The sequence below is a fragment of the Pinus tabuliformis genome, chromosome 9, assembly GCF_031772625.1.
Source record: "Pinus tabuliformis cultivar Carrire ecotype Pingquan chromosome 9, CPIR1, whole genome shotgun sequence".
Classification (NCBI taxonomy): Eukaryota; Viridiplantae; Streptophyta; class Pinopsida; order Pinales; family Pinaceae; genus Pinus; species Pinus tabuliformis.
The window spans coordinates 1,956,072,599-1,956,092,992 of record NC_142307.1 but is presented as its reverse complement, the minus strand read 5'-3'; the positions used below and the strand labels follow the sequence as shown (position 1 = coordinate 1,956,092,992).

General features: G+C 39.0%; 1 protein-coding gene across 3 annotated transcripts in view; it reads right to left on the bottom strand.

Moving 5' to 3' along the window:
* Positions 1-19,877, bottom strand: part of LOC149156811 (uncharacterized) — a 186,564-nt gene extending 166,687 nt beyond the window's left edge. For all 3 annotated transcript variants that reach the window (XM_089438616.1, XM_089438615.1, XM_089438617.1), the window contains exons 1-4: positions 19,732-19,877; positions 3,582-4,018; positions 3,056-3,299; positions 2,407-2,708 (exon numbers count right to left, since the gene is read on the bottom strand). In XM_089438616.1, coding sequence (XP_089294742.1) covers positions 2,407-2,708; positions 3,056-3,299; positions 3,582-4,009 — 974 coding nt within the window. In that variant the 5' untranslated portion in view covers positions 4,010-4,018; positions 19,732-19,877. The remainder of the gene's footprint in view (positions 1-2,406; positions 2,709-3,055; positions 3,300-3,581; positions 4,019-19,731) is intronic.
* Between the last annotated feature and the right edge of the window lie 517 nt (positions 19,878-20,394).

Genomic DNA, 20,394 nt, shown 5'->3' with positions numbered 1-20,394 from the left:
GTTGCTTTGGCTGTGGATGATTTGAAAAACGATTCTTGAAAATTGAGGTCTGCGGAAAGACAGTGAGGGCGGAAGACGTGCCATCGTTTCGGATTTCGGTTCTTGACAGGAGAGATGTCGCAACAGCAAACGTTTATGGACAGAACAACAAACGTTTATGGACAACGCTTATTTTATGAAACGTTTATAAACAGTCACGACAGCCAGAGAGCGCAGGTCTAATTTCAAGGGTCAGGACTGTAAAAGACAGAGGGCGCAGGTAATGCAGAAGAGAGCCACAACCTACATAGGCCACCAGAGAGCAGAGGTCAGAGATGTCAGTCAGCAGCAGATTTCAGGCAAAAAATTCTCAAGAGCTAGCGCATGCAGTGTCAGGAGCAGCTAATTATATGGAGGAGCAACGTAGGCAGTGTCAGGAGTATGGAGGCGCTTCTATATGGAGAGCAGACACCAGCAGCGGTATTAACAGGTTGCAGCTAAAATTTAGCTGAAGCAATATTCATGAAGTTCATGGCAGAAATAAACTGCACAGAAAGGCCATAAAACAAATGGCTCAAATTAATTATGCAGGGCAGGAATACGCATGCTTTGATACCATGTTAAACACACATGGGCAGCAAGAGAAATATGAAAGATATAACATGACAATACGATTTTTATTAACAAGAGATTCACATTTATAGTACATGTTGTGACCGTTGGGTTTCACATCCCAAGGTCTCTTGGACTACTTTGCTTCCACACTAACCCATTTAGGATTAGGTGTCCAACATTTAGAAACAAAAAAAGGAAAAAAAATGTAAACAACAGGATTTCTAATGCAAAAGGAGACAGCTTAAAATGTGACTTATGTACCCTCCTTCCCTCCATATTGTATAAAATTGATTCATTGCATCTGTTCACTAGCAAAAATTTCATATAATATTAAACCCTATGTAACCTAAACAGTGAGTGGTAGGCATTTCGAGGCAAGAAACGTTTCTGGTACAGAGGGTGCAGAAATGGATAGAAAACATTTGTATTTTTCCAGACATTTCGTACATTTCCCTATATGGAAAGGCTAAACCCTTCTTTTCTTTCCTTGGTCTTTTTACGATTCATTGTGGATGGGGCCCCACAATGTATAAAACCTGGAAAAAAAATGTTTAGAAACAAAAAAAGGAAAAAAAAAATGTAAACAACAGGATTTCTAATGCAAAAGGACACATCTTAAAATGTGACTTATGTACCCTCCTTCCCTCCATATTGTATAAAATTGATTCATGGTATCTGTTCACTAGCAAAAATTTCATATAATATTAAACCCTATGTAACTTAAACAGTAATTTGTAGCCATTTGGAGGCAAGAAACGTTTCTGGTACAGAGAGTGCAGAAATGGATAGAAAACATTTGTATTTTTCCAGACATTTCCTACATTTCCCTATATGGAAAGGCTAAACCTTTCTTTTCTTTCCTTGGTCTTTTTATGATTCATTGTTGATGGGGCCCCACAATGTATAAAACCTGGAAAAATACTGTTTAGAAACAAAAAAAAAAAGGAAAAAAAATGTAAACAGGATTTCTAGTGCAAAAGGACACAGCTTAAAATGTGACTTATATACCCTCCTTCCCTCCATATTGTATAAAATTGATTTATGGTATCTGTTCACAGCTTTTTGTTCAAAATTGAACCAAAAATGTGATTTGGTAAAAGAAGTTTTTCTGGTACTGCCACAAACCCGTCGAGTGGAACTGCTGGACTCTACTGACAGGCATTGCCTAACTTTCCAGTTTACCTTGTGTACCATCCTCAGAATGAGAGGAAGTGCCCAGTGGTTGTCCACAAAAAATGAATTACATGGAAAGGAAAAAAAATTCCTGCAACTTTTTATGCAAAAAATAAAATGCCTTAATGTTTGTCAAAGCAAACCATTTCACTATGTCAACAATAGATAGTCTCTAAATATTTTGCATGCTGGTAATAACGTAGGTTCCTAGACATCAGTTGGGTTAACCTGTACAGTTGTGAGGTATGTTATCTTCTCTACCCAATTTCAATTCCTGTAAGTGACAGATTGAGCTCTTAATGAGTATATGTCGTAACAGCCTTGAGCTCTGTGTTTACAAAGCCTTGAGCTTCTCCCAAATCTGGTTTACCTTGGATACCATCCCCAAAATGAGGGGAGTGCCAGGTGGGTTTCTGCAGGATATGTATTTCAAGAAAGAAAGATAGATTCCTAGATGGAATTCCATAGAACTTCAAAACAGATATCCATGAGAATACAAAAAACTACAAATGATATAAACACAAACATATGCCACCAAAACCATTGGTTTGGCATAATTCAACAAAGATAAACTACTAAGAAAGCCAAGCTAGAATCATAAATCAGCTCACTTTGTCTATGGCACATTAGAAATAATACCTGAAACGAGGGTTTTCACTTGCCCTTGCTTGGTTCTCATTATTACTGTTACGTAGAACACCTAATTTATGCTCCTGGTCTTCAGGTTTGTTGATCACTGAAGTTGAAGAAATATCTGTCTTGATTCCAGAACGCTTGCCTTTCATTTTTAGCTTTTCCCAACATCCTTTTCCAGGAGGTAGCACACAATCCTTACGTTCTGTCTGGCTCAAACTGGAGTTTCTGGGCTTTAAAAAATCTCTTCCATGATCTGGTAATCCAGATGGTCTGGGCAAATTAGCATTGTTGAGACATCCTGCCAACTGAAAACATTTAGGAATCAGAAAATGTCATCAAAAGCCAATAATAGCACTATTCCAACATTAGGACATTTCAAAATGTCTAACAGGAAGCAAACAATAATAACCACCAATACATGCTCTTCAAAGAAGGTAAACATGAACCAGCAGTAATGAAGGAAATAAAGAACAGGAGAAAAAATCTCCTAGAGAAACAGAGACATAAAGATACTATTTGGTGTAAGGATGATAGGGCAGACAAGTGTGTACAAAAGAGAAGAAACTCTTCCCCAAAAAAGACAAAAATGCAATTTGGGGGGTATAAAGAGGCACAATAAAAGAAATTTGACAAAGAAATGATCAATACACACCCGGATGTCTGCAACTGATGTACGAAGTCGCTTATTAGGTACTGCCATTTTGTTTCTATCTTCTGTTATATGAGACCCCACATCTGTAGAATTTGAACTGGCTTGGTTTTGGGAGGAAGTAGGCCCTGGATTGTTTGGTCGCCCAGTTGCCAAGATTTTTGGTTGAGACCGCCTTCTTGATAGCAGGGAAGATCTGAATTTATCCAATTTTGTAATGGCTTCATCCAGAAATTTCACACGCCCCCTGATGCAGAGGAAAAAATAAACGTAGACATTCTTGTTTATAACTTGAATTTGACATGAGCAGACTACAGTCTCTGAAATTAAAATAATTGTGTGTCGATGTGTTGCTAAAGCCCAAAGATCATTGTTCCCATTATTATTAAGTTTCACTGGTATAAAAGATGAGGAACAAATAAACTGATATTCAAAGGAAGCAATCTAAATAAGGTGAAGAAAATATGTGCTGATTTCAAAATTGCTACGTCTTTGAAACTTTGAATCATTATGGAAAGAAACCCATCACCTTGCTCTTATATGGCCCTCACTGATGCTTTCCTTGAGTTGTTTGAGCTCATCAGGTCCCAGGGAAGCAAGAGACTTTGCCTGAACTTTCCCAAAAGATGAAACTTTTGTAGGTGGGCCAATCAGAGCATTTATTAACCTTCTCAACTCCACCTTATGTCCATCTTTCTGATCATCAAGAGACAATATATTCAAGGATAGAACCTGTGAAAGTGGCAAGGGTTCTGTATGTGATGGCATAGATTGAACAGGCAGAATGGTTCCTGCAGTTGTAATCCGGTTTTCTTGCTGATTTCCACGAAAACTCCCTGACCTACCCAGATTGGAAGAACTTGAGAAATGATTTCGTTGTCCATTTGAATAACCAGCAAACAATTTGGATCTATCTTGGTTGCTGGAGGTTTGCTCAGATGTCAGGTTGGAAGACATTATGCTTAGCTGTTCAAAAAGTCAAAACACTTAATAATAATCAGGAAATCATGGATGCCTCATTCCATGTATTCCCCCAAGCATCTCTTTAACTCCAGAACAAATGACAGTAATAATTAGGAAATGCTGCAATAATGGATCACTGAAATCTATCAATGACATGCATCACATGCAATATGGAAACCAAAGATCCTGAAAAGTATATAATTAAAGCAGAGGGTTTGCTACGAAAAACGTTTAATGCCAATGATACTGTTAAACTTCCACACGATGACTTATCACCAAACACTGATGAACTTTCACATAATCCCGTATCATGACACTTTCACATAATCCAGTATCACCATGAACCAAATGCATCTAGTCATTTGAAACCAGGCCCTTATTGCCATCATCTTACAATTTATTCTGTAAGAATAGTCTCGCACATGCAAAAAGTCAACATCAATTATTGAAATCACTGAAATGCAAAAGCAGACTGTGGTGTACTGCCTATGATGGTTATCTATAAAGCCCATTTTAAGAATAAAAAGAATATATGAACATTTCTCCCATCCATATCTGTTAGCAGCACATAAATCAACAAACTGGTGGATTACAAAAAGAGAAATAATTTAGCCAAAACAATATAACATTTTGTACACATACCATAAGGATTTTATTAGTATTTTCTAGTTAACCAAATGATGCAAACGCATGCTTTTATAGAAAGAAATTGCAAAATAAAAAAGTTTTTTTCTTTTAGGGGTCTGCTTTTGACATGCTAATAAAAGAATTTTTTTGTTTTTCGATATATGGATATTAACAAGCAGTCAGTGTAGTGATAACAGTTATGTTTAGAAGTCTGGGTTTTAGAAGGAGCTATATTTAGAAAATTGTTGGGCAAAGTTCCCTATTTGAAGGACTGAGATGCAATCTTATGGGGAACAGAATAGATGTAAGGATGCATTGTCTCGGTTAAGTTTAGTTTGTGTCTTTGAGAATAAGGGTATTGTGTTCTTAGTTGAATTATTCATTTGTAACGCTCTTTGATTATTTTATTTACTGTTTTTCGGGTAATCCCATGAATTGGAAAAATAGCATAATCAGTAGCTGGTGCCAGCTTGATTCCACTTTTACCTAAAGAACAATGCAATGAATGCTTTTTATGCCCTCGAATGGTCACTTTTGTAAAGTTGAAACAGATGTTCAGATTTGGGAGGAAATAATAAGTGTATGGGCAGATGAAATTTCGTGTTTCAACATAGCCAGCAATCATCTTGTAGAGGATCCCACTTTCTACCTCAATAATCCATATCCCCTTACATGTCGAACAGTCAGAGTTCAACACCCATGACCAAAAAGCACAGGCTGAACTAAATGTGACATAATGCATTAACCTGATCAACCAAAAACCTCAACATATTAGAGAAATTCATAACAGAAGTACTAAAACATTGCTTTAAGAATAAGGAACTACGCAGGGAGGGAGCAACCAACCTCCCCATCTTCACCCCTGAATTTCACTTCCAGAGGGAGCATTCAGAAAATGCCCTCAAGAGCATGCTTCCTAAACAGTTCTTTCTAAGAAAGATTTTCGGAACACACTCCCAGGAGCTTAAAAAAGGGTACCCGAATATTCCCTGATTGATCCCGTGCATGAGAGTGAATTTGAGCATTTTCCTTGCTTGCAGGAACCAAGACAAGGATCCAAAAAGTTGGTTTAGTTATGGCTAGGATTCCTTGGTGGATAAAGCACTCATTTTATTTCTCATCTCACTCATCTTTGCTAGGGCTTTGAGTGGGCTGCTTGCTAGTTGTTGACGAACACATTTGTGAGCGCTTGGAAGGGAGATTGAAGCCTGTCATTTGTGAGAGCTTGGAAGGGAGATTAAAGGCTGCCATAGTTACATTCAACCACCATTGGAAAGCTGAAGAGGTAGGCTGTAAAGCCCACTTTTGTTTTTTTTTTGTTTTTTTCCATGTGTTGTAGCCTACTATATTACTATGTTGAATGCTTGAAAGTTCTTTTCTCCTACTCTTTCCCATTTCTCCTTCTCCATCATTCTATTCCGGGAAGCAATTTATTTTCAAGATTCAAGAAGTATGATGGGTATGTGGTGTATCCTTTTGGTTCCATTTTTATTATGATAGTGGTGTTGGGAAGCCAAAATAGTAGTGATGATGAGGAAGAACTAGAAGCAGGCAGCACATACTATGGAGAGGAGGAAGAAATGGAAGAGTATGATGATGATGAAACTAACTATTGAAGTTTCTAAGTTTACTTAGTTTAGAAACCCTTCATGCACTTTTTCTGATTTATTCCTACCTACTTGTTATTTTTCTTTAACAAGTTATTTATAAAGTAAATACTGAAAATAAACACCAGTGCATGCTCAACATATTACAGATCAACAACTAAAAGAAACAAGAACAAACACACCACATGACACCATTATTTTTGGACCAATGTGCCCGGAAAAACCCAATGTGGGAAAACCGGTGCAGCTATCTGAGGGTTTTCTTATTAAGCAATATCATAGTACAATCTGGGTGTCAAAACTAGTCTACCCAACAGAGAATTTCCTTAGCATCTATACCTCAAGTTTGAGAGAAATCTCCTGGCTGAAACCCCGGAAAACCCTTCCAACAATTCCTCAGCACAAAACTGCTTTGCAACCCCATCGTCTGCCCAATCTGGGCTGCATCAACCACTCCTAGCCCAACGCTGGCCCTGCATCAACCCCAGGAGGCCCTATGTCAGCTCTAGGAGCCTCTGCGTCAGCCACTCTGGCCCCTCTGGTGCTCTGCACAGCACTTGGCTGCCTCTGCATGGCCCTGCGTGAGCCCTTGTTGGCTCTGCGACACCCTCTTTAGCTGCTGCGCTGCTCTCCCGGTACAATCTCTGCCTTCTCTGTTTCTCTATACGCAATGCCCCTCAGCTGCTCTCCCGATCACTGATTCTATCTCTCTTAGCAAACCCCGCTCTAGAGAATATAATGACTGATCATCTAGTGTAGTCTCCAAGTGACTGTCAAGCCTCCTCTTATACTTTTCCCATTGACATCTCAACGGCCGAGATTAAGTCCCTAACCAACATCTAAGATTAGATCTGGTTTGATCCATGTCTTTTGGACCACTCTAACACAGATTCATATTAATACACATTAATATTTTATTTTCCCTAAGCTTAAACTTAGGGACTCCATTAAAAATATTAATTATTTTAATATCTCCTGATCTGTTTAGAATCTATCCAAACCCTTTCTGGGTATTGAAGATCTCATGTGCCCCAACCTCTCCACCAAATTTCGTGGCTAGAGCACATTCGATGCTACCCCAAATCAACACTAACAATGATGACTAGCAGAAACATGAAGAGACTCCAAAACCCTTGTGGAAGTATGTGGCAAAGCTTGGGGGAGGGAAAGGAAGCGGAACACACAATCTCTATGCCCCAAATATCATAAATCTTACACGGGTTCACAAACAACATGAGAAAGCATCATTGTGGGATTATGCCACATGATGAAGGTTAGACCATAGGAGTCAAAACCTATGACCAAGTGCTAGTGAAAGATAGAAACAAATACAAGAAGGAAGAGGAAACCACACAAAACCAATTCAAAAAATCAAGGGTTGAATCTAAGACCTCAAGCTCACATAGAATGTTCAATGGTCAATCCCCGTGCTCCTGTGCTAGTGGATTCTCACTTGTGCATTTAGAGAACAGAACAATATTAGATCTCTTTGACCAAGGTTGTAGGGATGATGTAAATTTAGGTTTCTCTATGCATGTATCATACCATTCACTATTCTTCGCTCACCCTATTAGCGTGAAATGGTATCAGCGATCAACAATGCCCCTAAAGGAAGCCCTAGGTATGACAGAACCAGAACCATAAGACTTGATAAGGAAATAGCTAACATCTAGAGTGCTCTAGAACAATTTACAAATGATTGGACTGAATATGGAGTATTCATTGAATCCAATGATTGGATAAATGTTAGAGGCAAGCCATTGATAACTATTCTTTGTGTGTCTACCAATAGTGCAATCTTCCTTTCAGCCCATGACTACTTAGATCATTACAAGACTAGTATTAATATTGCAGAACCCTTGATTAAAACGATACAAGATATTGGGTTGCACCATGTCATTCAAGTCATCACTGAGAAATTATAACACTGCTAATTGGAAGGCAATAAGAACAATCATTGAGGATATGTACCCTAGCATATTTTGGTCGAGGTGTTTGGTTCACACATTGAACCTCTTAATGCATATATTATTAAGAGGAAGGACCATGATTATAAATGAATTGGTACATTGTGTAAGAAAGGGAAGAGAATCGTAAAATTTATTACCAATCATAGCATGGCCCACCATATTTTTCCTAAGTTACCAGAAACGTTGGTCAAACTTCCCCAAAACGTTGTTCGTCATTTCGGATCCTGAAACTGGTACGAAACGTCAGAAAAACGGCTTAGATACATATTTGTTGCGTTTCAAAATTTCGGAAACAGAAAGTCAACATTTAGAAACATTTTTATGGCATTTTTTGGTAAAAATCCTCCATTTCCAGTGAATTTGAATATGTTTCACCATTTCCAGAAACAAATCTGGCCAAAAAAAGAAAAAGAAAAAAAAAACGTATCTCAATTTCCCAAAACGGATCCGCCAAAGTGAAATACGTTTCACGATTTCTTGGTCGTCGGGAACGGTTTTTCTATTTTGTTTTCACTTTGTGTTATTTTATGAGTCAACGTAACTTTTAGATTTACCAATTGTCTTCTTATCATATTCACTAGAGGAGTCGCCCACTATGAGTGTGGACTCTAGAGTGAGCCCATGAGCCAACTATGGGAGTCATCGGCGTGTCTCTGTTCAGTGGAGAGTCAGATGACGGAGACTACACTGAGCCAAGGCTCAACTGTGGGAGCCCCGGAGACGTTGCAACTTGTTGTTCAGTGGAGTGTTTGACCCATATAGCACAGGACCACATGTATGACACTAAGCTTCTCTATGCCATGTTCGAGCGGTATAGCAATAACAATAGTTGTTATGTCTTTAATGAGCAAAAAGCCTTTAGCCATATAGTAAATATGACTCATGTAATTTTGTGTTTCAACATTCAAAGTCCATGAAAAGCTTGTGTTTGTAAAAAGAATGTAAAGGATAGCAGATAAGGCTTAAGCAATCTGCAATAAAGGTTTCCATTAATGATCAATTTGGTTGTCGTTTAAGGAGCAATAAATGTTTATTTTGTTTTTGTATCAAATTTTTATACAGGGTACCGGTTGGGGGGAGGGGGTGCTTCTAGAATTTGTCAATAAGAGTCGTTTCATAATTACATGCCCAAAGAAATTTTCAATTCCATCGACTCTGCGGTCACAAAAAAAAATTATGCGTGGGGCTGTTGGAAAAAATTATAGAAGGTTTGGTTTGTCAAAATGATTCCCAGGAATCCAACTTTTACTCAAAAACACTAAAACTGCAATGTGTGAAGCTATCCCACTTCCACCAACCACTGAGAAAGAACATTCCTAGACACTATGCTTATTCATGTTAAGATTGATTGTGTTCCTCTGAGCAATGACCAACTTGCACATACCATATATTCTTCAAAAATATAGCCTAGACCACAAAATGGACCAAGCCCTAATATCGAGCCCTTAGTGTTTAGCCAAAATCACTGCAGCCATATATTTGACATGTAATAAATCATATCCATTTTATTCAATTTTTATCATGACTCCCCATATAATAAGGATACTAAATATTTAGATTCTCCAACATATTGAGTATTCTGATTTTATTTCTTTAGTATCATTGAGGAAGAGGTATGATTGGGCCTTGTCCCAAATATATAAAATATACTAATGTTAAGTGTTAATTAAGCCTTTAAAAATAGTCCTTAATTATGGATTTAGAAAACCATAAAAACTTGCACCTCAATATCTAATGAATTAGAATCTTTGTATTTCTCATGTCATAAATAGTACCCAGAAGTAAATGGTGAAAGAGGTCATCAGATTCCTTCCAAAATTGTGAGCTTAGTATGACCAAACATCAACACCTTAACATAACACTTTCCAAGGCATTAAGGTGTCAAGCAAATAACAAAATGATCCAATTTATGATAAATAATGGCCTATGTTTCACTTTGGTATTGACATGGACCAGAAAGCAGCTCTAGAGAATGAGACATTGAGACATAGTGAATAAGTCACATAGATTACATGTCCAGACTCCAATCACTAGTTTTGATAATGAATGTTCTTTTTCAAGGCTTGTAACTTGTTTTGAAATACATATTTGTCAATTTTATTTTGCAGTTTCATTTACATCATCATCAAGGCAACTTCAAGTTCATCCATTCATGTGGCAGAGGAAGTGGAGCATGAAATTGAATCTGCCCCTAAAGTTGATCCAAAGTCACCACTTTGGAAATATGTAACTATTGTTGGGAAGATCCAAGGAGTGGGGTCATTGGCATGGGTTCGCAGTGAGCGTAAAAAGGAGTATAAGGGATCATGCACCCAGGTTAAAACACATTTACTTGGGTTAAAAGGCAATTGGGTTTGAATATGCAGTGGCCCACCTAAAGAGAATGGAACAAATGGAAATGGTTTAAGCAAGTAAAAACTTGCAAAATATCAGAAAGAACAAGACGAAGCAGATGCTAAAGCAAATGAGGCAAATCCCGCCTCTCAATTAAAACAACCAACAAGGTTGGAAGCATCTTCATCAAAGCCTCCACTTCCTTCTCATGGAATTGTTGGTTCAGAGTGGTCTAATTTGGGACTACTTGAAAGGAGTTTTAATAATGATGCTCGAGAGACGGCAGATGCAGCTATAGGTCAATGCATTTATGCAATGGTCTTATCTTTAACCTTGTGTGATCTCCTTACTGGGCAAAGATGATAAAAGCAGTGAATGAAGCCCAAAAGGGTACAAAAGCCCTGGATATGAGAAGATTCGGACCATAATGTTGAGTGCTAAGAAGTTAGATTTGGAGGCTAAATTAAGCCCCATTCGTAATTCATGGCACATTTGAGGGGTGCCCATCATTTCTAATGGAGGTAAAGATCAAAGGAATAGGCCTTTGATCAATGTGATTGCTCAGAGCCCAAAGGGGGCTATGTTTTTGAAAGCAGTAGATTGTGAGGGGCAATTGAAAGATTACCAATTCATTGTTGACATCTTGATTGAAGTAATTGAAATGGTGAGGCCAAATAATGTTGTCCAAGTAATAACTGACAATGCAACGGTGTGTAGAGCAGCAGGCCTAATTATTGAAACCAAATATCAGCACATCTTTTGGACCCCTTGTGTTGTACACTCATTGAACCTCATGTTGAGCAAGATGGGGAATCAAATTGAGTGGATCCGAGTTATTTTTGAGGCAAAAGAAATTCAAGCCTTCATCACAAGCCACCACATGTCCCAAGGCATCTACAAGGAATTTGCGAAGTTAGAGCTCCTTAAGGTACCTAAACTTTAAAATTTATTTCATAAATTCTAATTTCTATGATTCTAAATTCAAATATGTAAATCAGATTCTCAAATGTCATGTTTCGTGAATCATAATAGTTATTCAATCAAATTATGATTTTTAATTTATTAAAAGTTGAAACATTGGCAATTTGACACTTGCAAGTTGTCGAAACTCGTTTTGCTTCTCACATAATAGTCTTAACAAGGCTTATGCAGTTGAAAGAAGCATCACAATCAATGGTATGCAGTTCCCTTTGGAATCAATGGAGGCAATCCCAATCTGATAGAGCACAAATAGTGAAAATGTTGGTTGTCGATGATGAACGGTGGGATAGGGTGGAATACCTCTTAGCATTTACTAAGCCAATTGTGGATTCACTCCAACATGGGTGACACAAATATGCCTAATTTGGCAGATTTGTATGAGGGCATTGATTCCATGATAGAGAAGATAAAGGTGGTTATAAATGCCAAGGAGAAGGACCCAGATGAATTCTTTTATAGAGAAGTAAAAGACATATTGACCAAAAGGTGGAACAAGATGACCACCCCATTGCACCTTTTGGCCTATGCAATGAATCCAAAATATTATGCTACAAAGTTGCTAAGTGATCCAGAAAGAACCGCATGAAGCAAAGACCCAAAAGTCTCACAAGGATTTAAAAAGGCTTTTAGAAAGCTTTTTGTAGATTCTGAAATTGGGATTCAGATTCGTGCAGAGTTTGTTCATTTTGTGGGATCAGAGGGTTGGGATTTTGATATTGATTGTATGCGGGACAAGACTAAGTTAAGTCCAATTGATTGGTGGAACTACTATGGTGGGGAACTTCCACATATCCAAAAACTGGCCATCGGGATCTTGTCACAGGTTGCTAATTCCTCTTCAACAGAAAGGAACTGGAGTACATATGGCTTCATCCATTCAACGAAGTGAAACAGATTGAGCTCTAAGAAGGCTGAGGAACTAGTGTATGTTCATTCAAACCTTAGCCTTTTGTCACACAAGAAAGACGAATACAAATTTGGAGCCACCAGACTATGGGATGTGGAACTAGAGTTGCCTGACTTGGATATGACGTTGAATTCCAGGCCTCATATGACTTTGTTTGATGAGGAGGCACCAATAGGTGGATCTTCAAGTGGACATGACAGCAATGCTCCCACTTTTGGAGATGATGTGGTTCTTAGTAACAGGAATGAAGTTATAGACATATTTGATGATATGTAAATGTAATTTATGATGGTGTTTTAGTTTTAACTTTTAAACTTTTGAGCAATGAATATTGAATACCATAATATGCCATATGAATTATGAATAATGATAGTAGACTACCAATCATAGTTCATTTTGTACTTTGTACTATGTAGCATGCATTATTAATTTTGGTAATGATGTTGTAACATGTTCGTTGATGATTGAAATTTGAAATAGAAACTTGATGAAATGTTGAATCAAGAATCATGAATGTTATAATAATCATTAATGATGATGACAATGTTTATGTTGATTCTTGAATTGATGATGATGATAGATGATAATTGATTATGTATTTTTAGATATAGAATATAGATTCTGAAAGATGAATGGTAATATGAAATTCTTATTTTGTTATATATATATGTGTGTGTGTGCCATTTCCTTGTTGTATCGTATCCAGATTTTTTGAAAATTTGTCGTATCCGTTCCAGTGAATCTTAGTATTTTCCACAATCACTCTTACAACTACCAAAGGTAGCAAAGACCAAATTTGCTAGCTATCACCTCACTGTCATGCTCCTTCTCAAGAAAATAGAGGTATTGGACAGTACAGTCTCAAGTGATTCATGGCAAGATTTGAAAGAGAAGGTTGCATCTACATCTAACACACATGAATTTCAAGAGATGAAAGGCATAATTCTTGATGGTCAATTTTGGGCACGGGTTAAGTATGTTCTACAACACACCAAGCCCATTTATATAATATTTGGTTTTGCAAATATAGATCACATGATGATTAATGAGGTGTATGAGCAAATGGACAACATCCTAGGCCAAATCAAAGATATTATTGAGCCAAGAGATGTGATAGTGTATGATTGTATTCATAAACAAGTGGTAAAAAGGTGGGATAATCTAAATGTTCCAGTCCATGCCCTAGCATTCGTCCTCACACCCAAATATTATTCTCCGTCTTGGTTGGCCAACACCTAGGCATGGGAAGTGGACAAAACCACACATATATCCAAGGGTACAGAATGAGTATATATTTGCATTAGATAAGTTGGTCCCTAATGAAAAGGAGTGTGCTCAAGTATGAAGTAAACTAAGCAAGTATATCAGTGAACATGGAGTCTTTGCTAACCAACATGCAACTAAAGATCGAGATAGGACGAATTCTATCAAATGGTGGAACATGTATGGCTCTTCTACCAGACATCTACATAAATTGCAATGAGGATGCTTTCACAAGTTGTTAACGCTTCTTCTGTAGAGAGGTGTTGGAGCACCTACAACATGATCCACAGTGTGGAGAGAAAAAGCCTAAAAGCGGACCAAGTAGAAAGCTTGGTTGCCCTACAATTTGAGGTTGTTGTCACATTATTGTGAAGTAGTGAAGAATGGTAGAACTGTTGATTTCTGGTAGAATCGGATATGCTCTAAGCCTCAAAATTTGCAGGGAGGTTTGGACACATGAATTCCACAATACCCAGAAATTGTTTTGGGAAATTCCACCTGAAATCAATTTTATTAAAATAATTAATTAATTTTAATGGAAGCCTAAGTCTAAACTTAGGGAATTAAAATAATTAAAGGGTATTAATCAAAGTGTAGGTGAAACTTCTAGAAGAAGACGAGGATCAAGCAAAAATGATCTAAGCCATTGATTAGAATCTAATATGGGTCGTTGGTTCTCAACAAAAGGATTATAAGAGGAGGCTTGATGGGCATTTGAAAAACACATCGAGTAAGAGATCAGAGATTGAATCTCTGAAGAGAGCAGCGCAGCAGTTGCCAGGGAGAGATTTGAAGTGATTTCTTGCAGTCAGAGAGGGGCAGGGATATTAGACCAGAGGAAGTTTCACTGATCCGAGGAGTGCATACCAGAGAGATAGTGTACTCCACAGAGAGGTTGGCGCAGTGCAGAGAGGCAGCGCAAAGCTTCAGAGGGAGATCCGTATTTGTTGAGGAGAAGTCGACTTTCAGAGGCATGGGCCGGAGTGGGAGCTCGAAGAGCTAGAAGATCGATTTCCCAGAGCATCAGTTGATCAGCAGCAGGAGAGAGAGACATTGGTCCTAGCAGGCTGACGCAGAACTACGTAGGCTGACGTAAAGTCTCGAGCTATGGTTAGTGTCGGATCATCGGTGGAAGTGAGAATTTTCTCACTAGATGTTTGTCAGTAATTTTCTCTGCATGGATTTCTAGTTCTGAAGCATCCATGGATTTGTACTCAGATTACTACTGCTTAATAATACAACCCTCAGCTGCTGCACTGGTTTTCCCACATTGGGTTTCTCCGGGGACATTTGTCCAAAAATAATTGTGTATGTGTTGTGTATTTCTTTCCTGCTACTTGTTTCCGTATATAATTTTAATTGGTGAAGGTTGTAGTGTATTAGTTTTGGTATATGTTGTAGGAAGCAGCAAATAATTTGTTCAGTGATTAACAAATAAAAGGAACTTAATCAGTTGCTGCAGTAGAAATTTGAATCTTCCAAATTTTCACATGGTATTAGAGTTGCAGGTGAAGCAAGAGAGCAAAGCTGGAAGAACCTGGCGCTGAAGAGGAGGAGGATCGAAGTGCTGCGCAGGCAACAAATCGAATCCCCGGAGGGATTGCGCAATCTAGGCCAGAAGGGCAAAATTTGAGTAAGGTCTCTCTCTGAGTGAGTCGACGGAGAGGTAAGACTTCCAGATCGAAGCTTGCCAATGTCAGAGGGAGCAGCGCAGAAGCTTCAGCAAAGAGGAGGTTTCTGGTGTGACGCAGTTTTATACAGCAATTGCTGGGGCAGAAAAACGTCAAAAAGAAGAAGAGAGACACTATTGAGGGAATTATTCCTCAGAGGACTTCCAGCCAAGAAGTCTGAATTTTCATTTGCTGAGCAGCATCAGATCTACTAACTCCAGCAAGGAGTGCGTAGGCTAGCCCAACAGCAGCACAAAGGAGAAAGGAGACAGTTCGACATTTCGTTGGCAGAGATGGCAACTAGTGGGTTGCGAGATCAGGATCGATTGGAGGGTGCATTCAACTATGTGATATGGAAGGCAAGGATCTCATGCCTTCTAGATGAGCACGATCTCAAAACTTACGTCAATAGTGTGGTAGTTGTACCTCCGGATCCAGATCCGCTCAAGAAGTAAAAGGCAAAGATGGCGAAGGCCAAGAGGTTGATCCTTGACGGAGTGAGGGATCATGTAGTATGTCACATTGCCGACAAGGATACTGCCAGACAGATGTGGGAAGCCTTGGCCACGTTGTATGAAGGATCTTCCGAGCAACGGAAGATGTACTTGGAGCGGAAGGTGAGATCCATGTAGATACAGAAGGGGAAACACATTGATCCATTCCTTACGAAGCTTCAGGAGATCCGAGACTCGTTGGCAGCTGTGGGGTCAACACCTCAGCCTACCGAGATGGTGAGGTTGGCCCTGAACTTAGTCTCAAAAGAATGGCAAGTGTTTGTCCAGAGTATCCTGGGCAGAGAGAGATTGCCAGATTGGGAAGGGATGTGGGCCGCTCTTCAGCAAGAAGAGATGAGGAGAGACTTAGTCAAGTGCAAACTTGATAGTAGCAGCAGCAGCAGTGGGACGAAGCCAAAGGAGGAGGATGAGAATGCAACCCTCGCATCTAAGGGGCAGCAGGAGCAACGGAAGAAGAAGAAAGATGTTTTGAAAATCAAGTGCTTCCGGTGTGGTGAACTTGGTCACTACGCTACACAATGTCCTCTCAAGAAGAAGGACAAAGACGAGAAGCATGATCCGAAGGCTGCATCCACATAGATCGAGGAGGAGTTTGCCATGATTGCCCAGAGGTGGGGTGATATAGAACTGTAGTTTGAAAGAACTGCAGATGGTAGGATCCTTGAGGAAGTCCACCTCTTGGATCAATACCTTGCTATGGGAGCCCAGATCAAAAGTAGCAAGATGAACCAGTGTCAGTTGGTGCAAGGGAGTGTCGGAGTGACAGTTATAGTGGCTAGGAGCGCTAGAGACTGAGCAGCACAGAGCAGAGCTGGCAGCAGTGCAGTTGGCACAGTGCAGAGTCAGCAACAACGCAGAGGCTTCAAAGGGTCAGCGCAGAGACTAGCAGCAGTCAGAACTCCAGCAACAAATGTATCATGCTGAACACCTGTTCAGTTATTTTGGATGTTTTTCCGTTGTTGATGCAATAGAAGCAACAGTTGGAGAAGGTTGCAGTGTTGGCAGTAGCAATGCCAGCAACAACACAGATGTAGAATCCATGAGGGTTGCAGTACAGATGTAGTGTTGGCAGTCGCAATGTCAACTGCAGTACAAATGCAGCATTTGCGCAGAAGTTGGTGGGCAGCAATGTCAAACATCAGCGATGCAGAGGAAGATGTTATAAAGAAGGGTGATGCTTTAGCAAGTTGCATTACTAAAGCACATTCCTCGCTAAGAGGGAGTGTTGATTTCTGGTAGTATCGAAAGTGATCTAAGCCTCAAAATTTGCAGGGAGGCTTGGAAACATGTATTCCACAATACCCAGAAATCATTTTGGGAAATTCCACCCAAAATTAATTTTATTAAAATAATTAATTATTTTTAATCGAGGCCTAAGTCTAAACTTAGGGAATTAAAATAATTAAACGGTATTAATCAAATTGTAGGTGAAACTTCTAGAAGAAGACGAGGATCAAGCCAAATTGGTCTAAGCCATTGATTAGAATCTAATCTGGGTTGTTGGTTCTCAACAGAAGGATTATAAGAGGAGGCTTGATGGGCATTTGGAAAACTCATCGAGTAAGAGATCAGAGATTGAATTTCTAAAGATAGCAACACAGCAGTTGCCAGAGAGAGATTCGAATTGATTTCTTGCAGTGAGAGAGGGGCAGGGATAGTAGACCAGAGGAAGTTTTCCTGATCCGAGGAGTGCATATCAGAGAGACAATGTACTCCACAGAGAGGTTGACGCAGTGCAAAAAGGCAATGCAAAGCTTTAGAGGGAGATCCGTATTTGCTGAGGAGAAGTCGAGTTTTAGAGGCAAGGGTCGGAGTGGGAGCCCGGAGAGCCAGACGATAGATTTCCCAGAGCAACAGTTGATCACCAGCAGGAGAGAGAGACACTGGGGGGAAGTGGATTTACGTATCATTACCTCAGTAAATCAAGAAGACCCTATCAAAATTCAATACGCATCTTTTAGGCTATCTGTTGGCAAATAGGAAACTCCCAAGAATATGTAACTGCAAAATTCTTCACTTGGGGAAGAAGACTCTGGAATGGGAGATCCAAAAATTGCAAACCTAGTGATGCAAGGAACTCATCTATCAAAGTTTCAGTATCAAACTCTTAAAATATAAACCAAAGACAAAGAAAAATAAAAAATAGGGATAAAGAATTTAAAAAATTATATTTTGTTGGGATCAAGTCTTTCAATTTAACTTTTTGATACCTAGAAATATAGCTAGGTAGCTTGTAATCTCTCTCTCACGTACACACACATACAGAGTTAAGTCAAATTGCGACCTAAAGTGATAGTGATGAGCTTAAGAATGGCCATGCTTAAAATAGCCCACGATAACAAGCCTTGCAAAACAAAACTAAGGCACAAATAGTGTCATAATTATTATTAAGATTGCATTTTTGGTGCAAAGATAATGTCAAAAATTGTAAGAATAATAATAAACTGCAAGGATAACCTAACCTAAGATAAGCAGTAATAAGAGGTTAAGGGTGACAGCACACATTTATTATTAATGAAAAAAATCGATTTAGTGCTTGCCCAACAGACTTGGGGCTAACGGTGGGGAGCAGAGAGTTTCAGACCACAGTTCAATGTTCCAAGGTTTCATCCCAGTAAGCTTTAACCAATACATTAACGTAGTCGTGAGGCACCAAGAGGTGTGGCTTTCGAGGGTGAATACCATATGCATATATTAAGAACCCAAGTCTACCTAGTGGTCTCCTTAATGTCAGGGTTGGAGGGAGATTCACACCATTGGCCAAGTCTTTCCCTGGAATCATGAGGACACCTGGAGGTAGGGTTGAACTTATTGCACCTAGACATGAGTACATCTCTATATGACCATATCATGAACAGGAACCCACCACTTCTACTCCTTGAGACCTGCAATTTTGTTTGCTCACATGGGTTACGGCACTCACATGACATTATGAACTTATCGTGAACAAGAGCCCACCCCTTCTTGAGACCTGCATATTTTTTTGCTCACGTGAGGGCAACTCGAGTGAACTTTTTTCACAGAAACTCAAGTTAAATCCCCTGAGAACCTATTGCCATGTTATGGGCATATTTGTTTTCTTTGATTCACAGCTCTGATGGATAGATCGGACCACCAGCATCAAGCAACAACTGCACAGACAGCTCAACCAGGTTAAGCGTGACTCACATAGTCACTTTACATGTATCCGGCCACGGTGTTCTCACGGTGTTGTGTTATTACCTTCCGTAATAACATGGTATCGAAACACTACACTTGTTATCGAAACACTTGGCAGATTTTCTGGAACGAACATGGTATCGAAACACTTGGCAGAATTTCTGGAACGAGCATGGTATCGAAACACTTGTGAATAGTAACAAGCCGTAAGGATAATTTTAGTAGATAATAAAAGTTCAGGCACGCAATGGACATTTCGGGATAATGCCAAAGACGGATTAAACTCTTTTTGAAGGGTTCTCCTTTAAAGGGCTTGAAATACAGAAACAATAGACGTTATCAAACACAGAACGAGGGCCTCAACTGAGAAATTGGGTAGTGTGTTCTTCGAGGGCGTCGACCCGAAATAAAAACGAGCAAACTGGGGCCTCATTTGATGATATAAAAAGTATGATCATCAATTTTTTTAACTCAGCTGAAAGTTAAAACTGTGACGCAGCATGCAGCTCAAATTGAGAATGGAATGGGCGTTGGCATTTCTAGGGCCCACTGTGTCCAAATTTTCAAAATTCACAGATAGAAAAAACAGTACAGCAGACTCGACGATCTACGAGGGTTAGAAATAAAGGCCCCAAAACCAAACTTTTGAAATGTAATCAGTAAAGAATTTAAAAATTTTGCACCTGAAGCGACAGTCCTGCACGAGAAAAAAGCGCGTTCAACTCCAAATTCAAAGCCAATCACACTTATTAGCTTAATGCTAACAACACTGTTTACTTACAACGATCTTATTATTTATTAATCAACGAGGGCCTCTATGTTGGAGTAGTGTTTGTTTTTTCCCGGGTTTAAGCGGTTAGACATGGAGAGTCAGCGTTTTGAATTTTTGTTTATCATTTTGTCCCAGCGATATTGGCGGACCATGAAACTATTTATTTTAATATATATAATTAACCACATATTTGAAAATACATTTTTCTATAACATAAAGGTAGGAAAAGTTTTTAAGCTTTGAATTTATAATATTATCAATTTGTTTGATTTTGGAATAGGATTTCTAGAAATTTAATTTAAAATTTTTATTGTTCAATAAAGGACTAATTCTCATCAACTCTGTTGTGAAACAAGGCATTGGAAAAGGCCAAAGGAAGTGTGGAAGGAAAGGGTATGCATTTTTTGTTCTTCCGGAAAAGTGGAAACAGAAAAACATTTCATTTTAGATTGTGAGGCCTTCAAAGACAAAAGGGCAAGTTATGCAGATATGTTGGCAGCTAGCTCTTGGGATAATCTATTTAGCGAGGGGTTTGTCGAGAAGCTGGGAGCATTTATTGTGAAGCTTCAGAAAA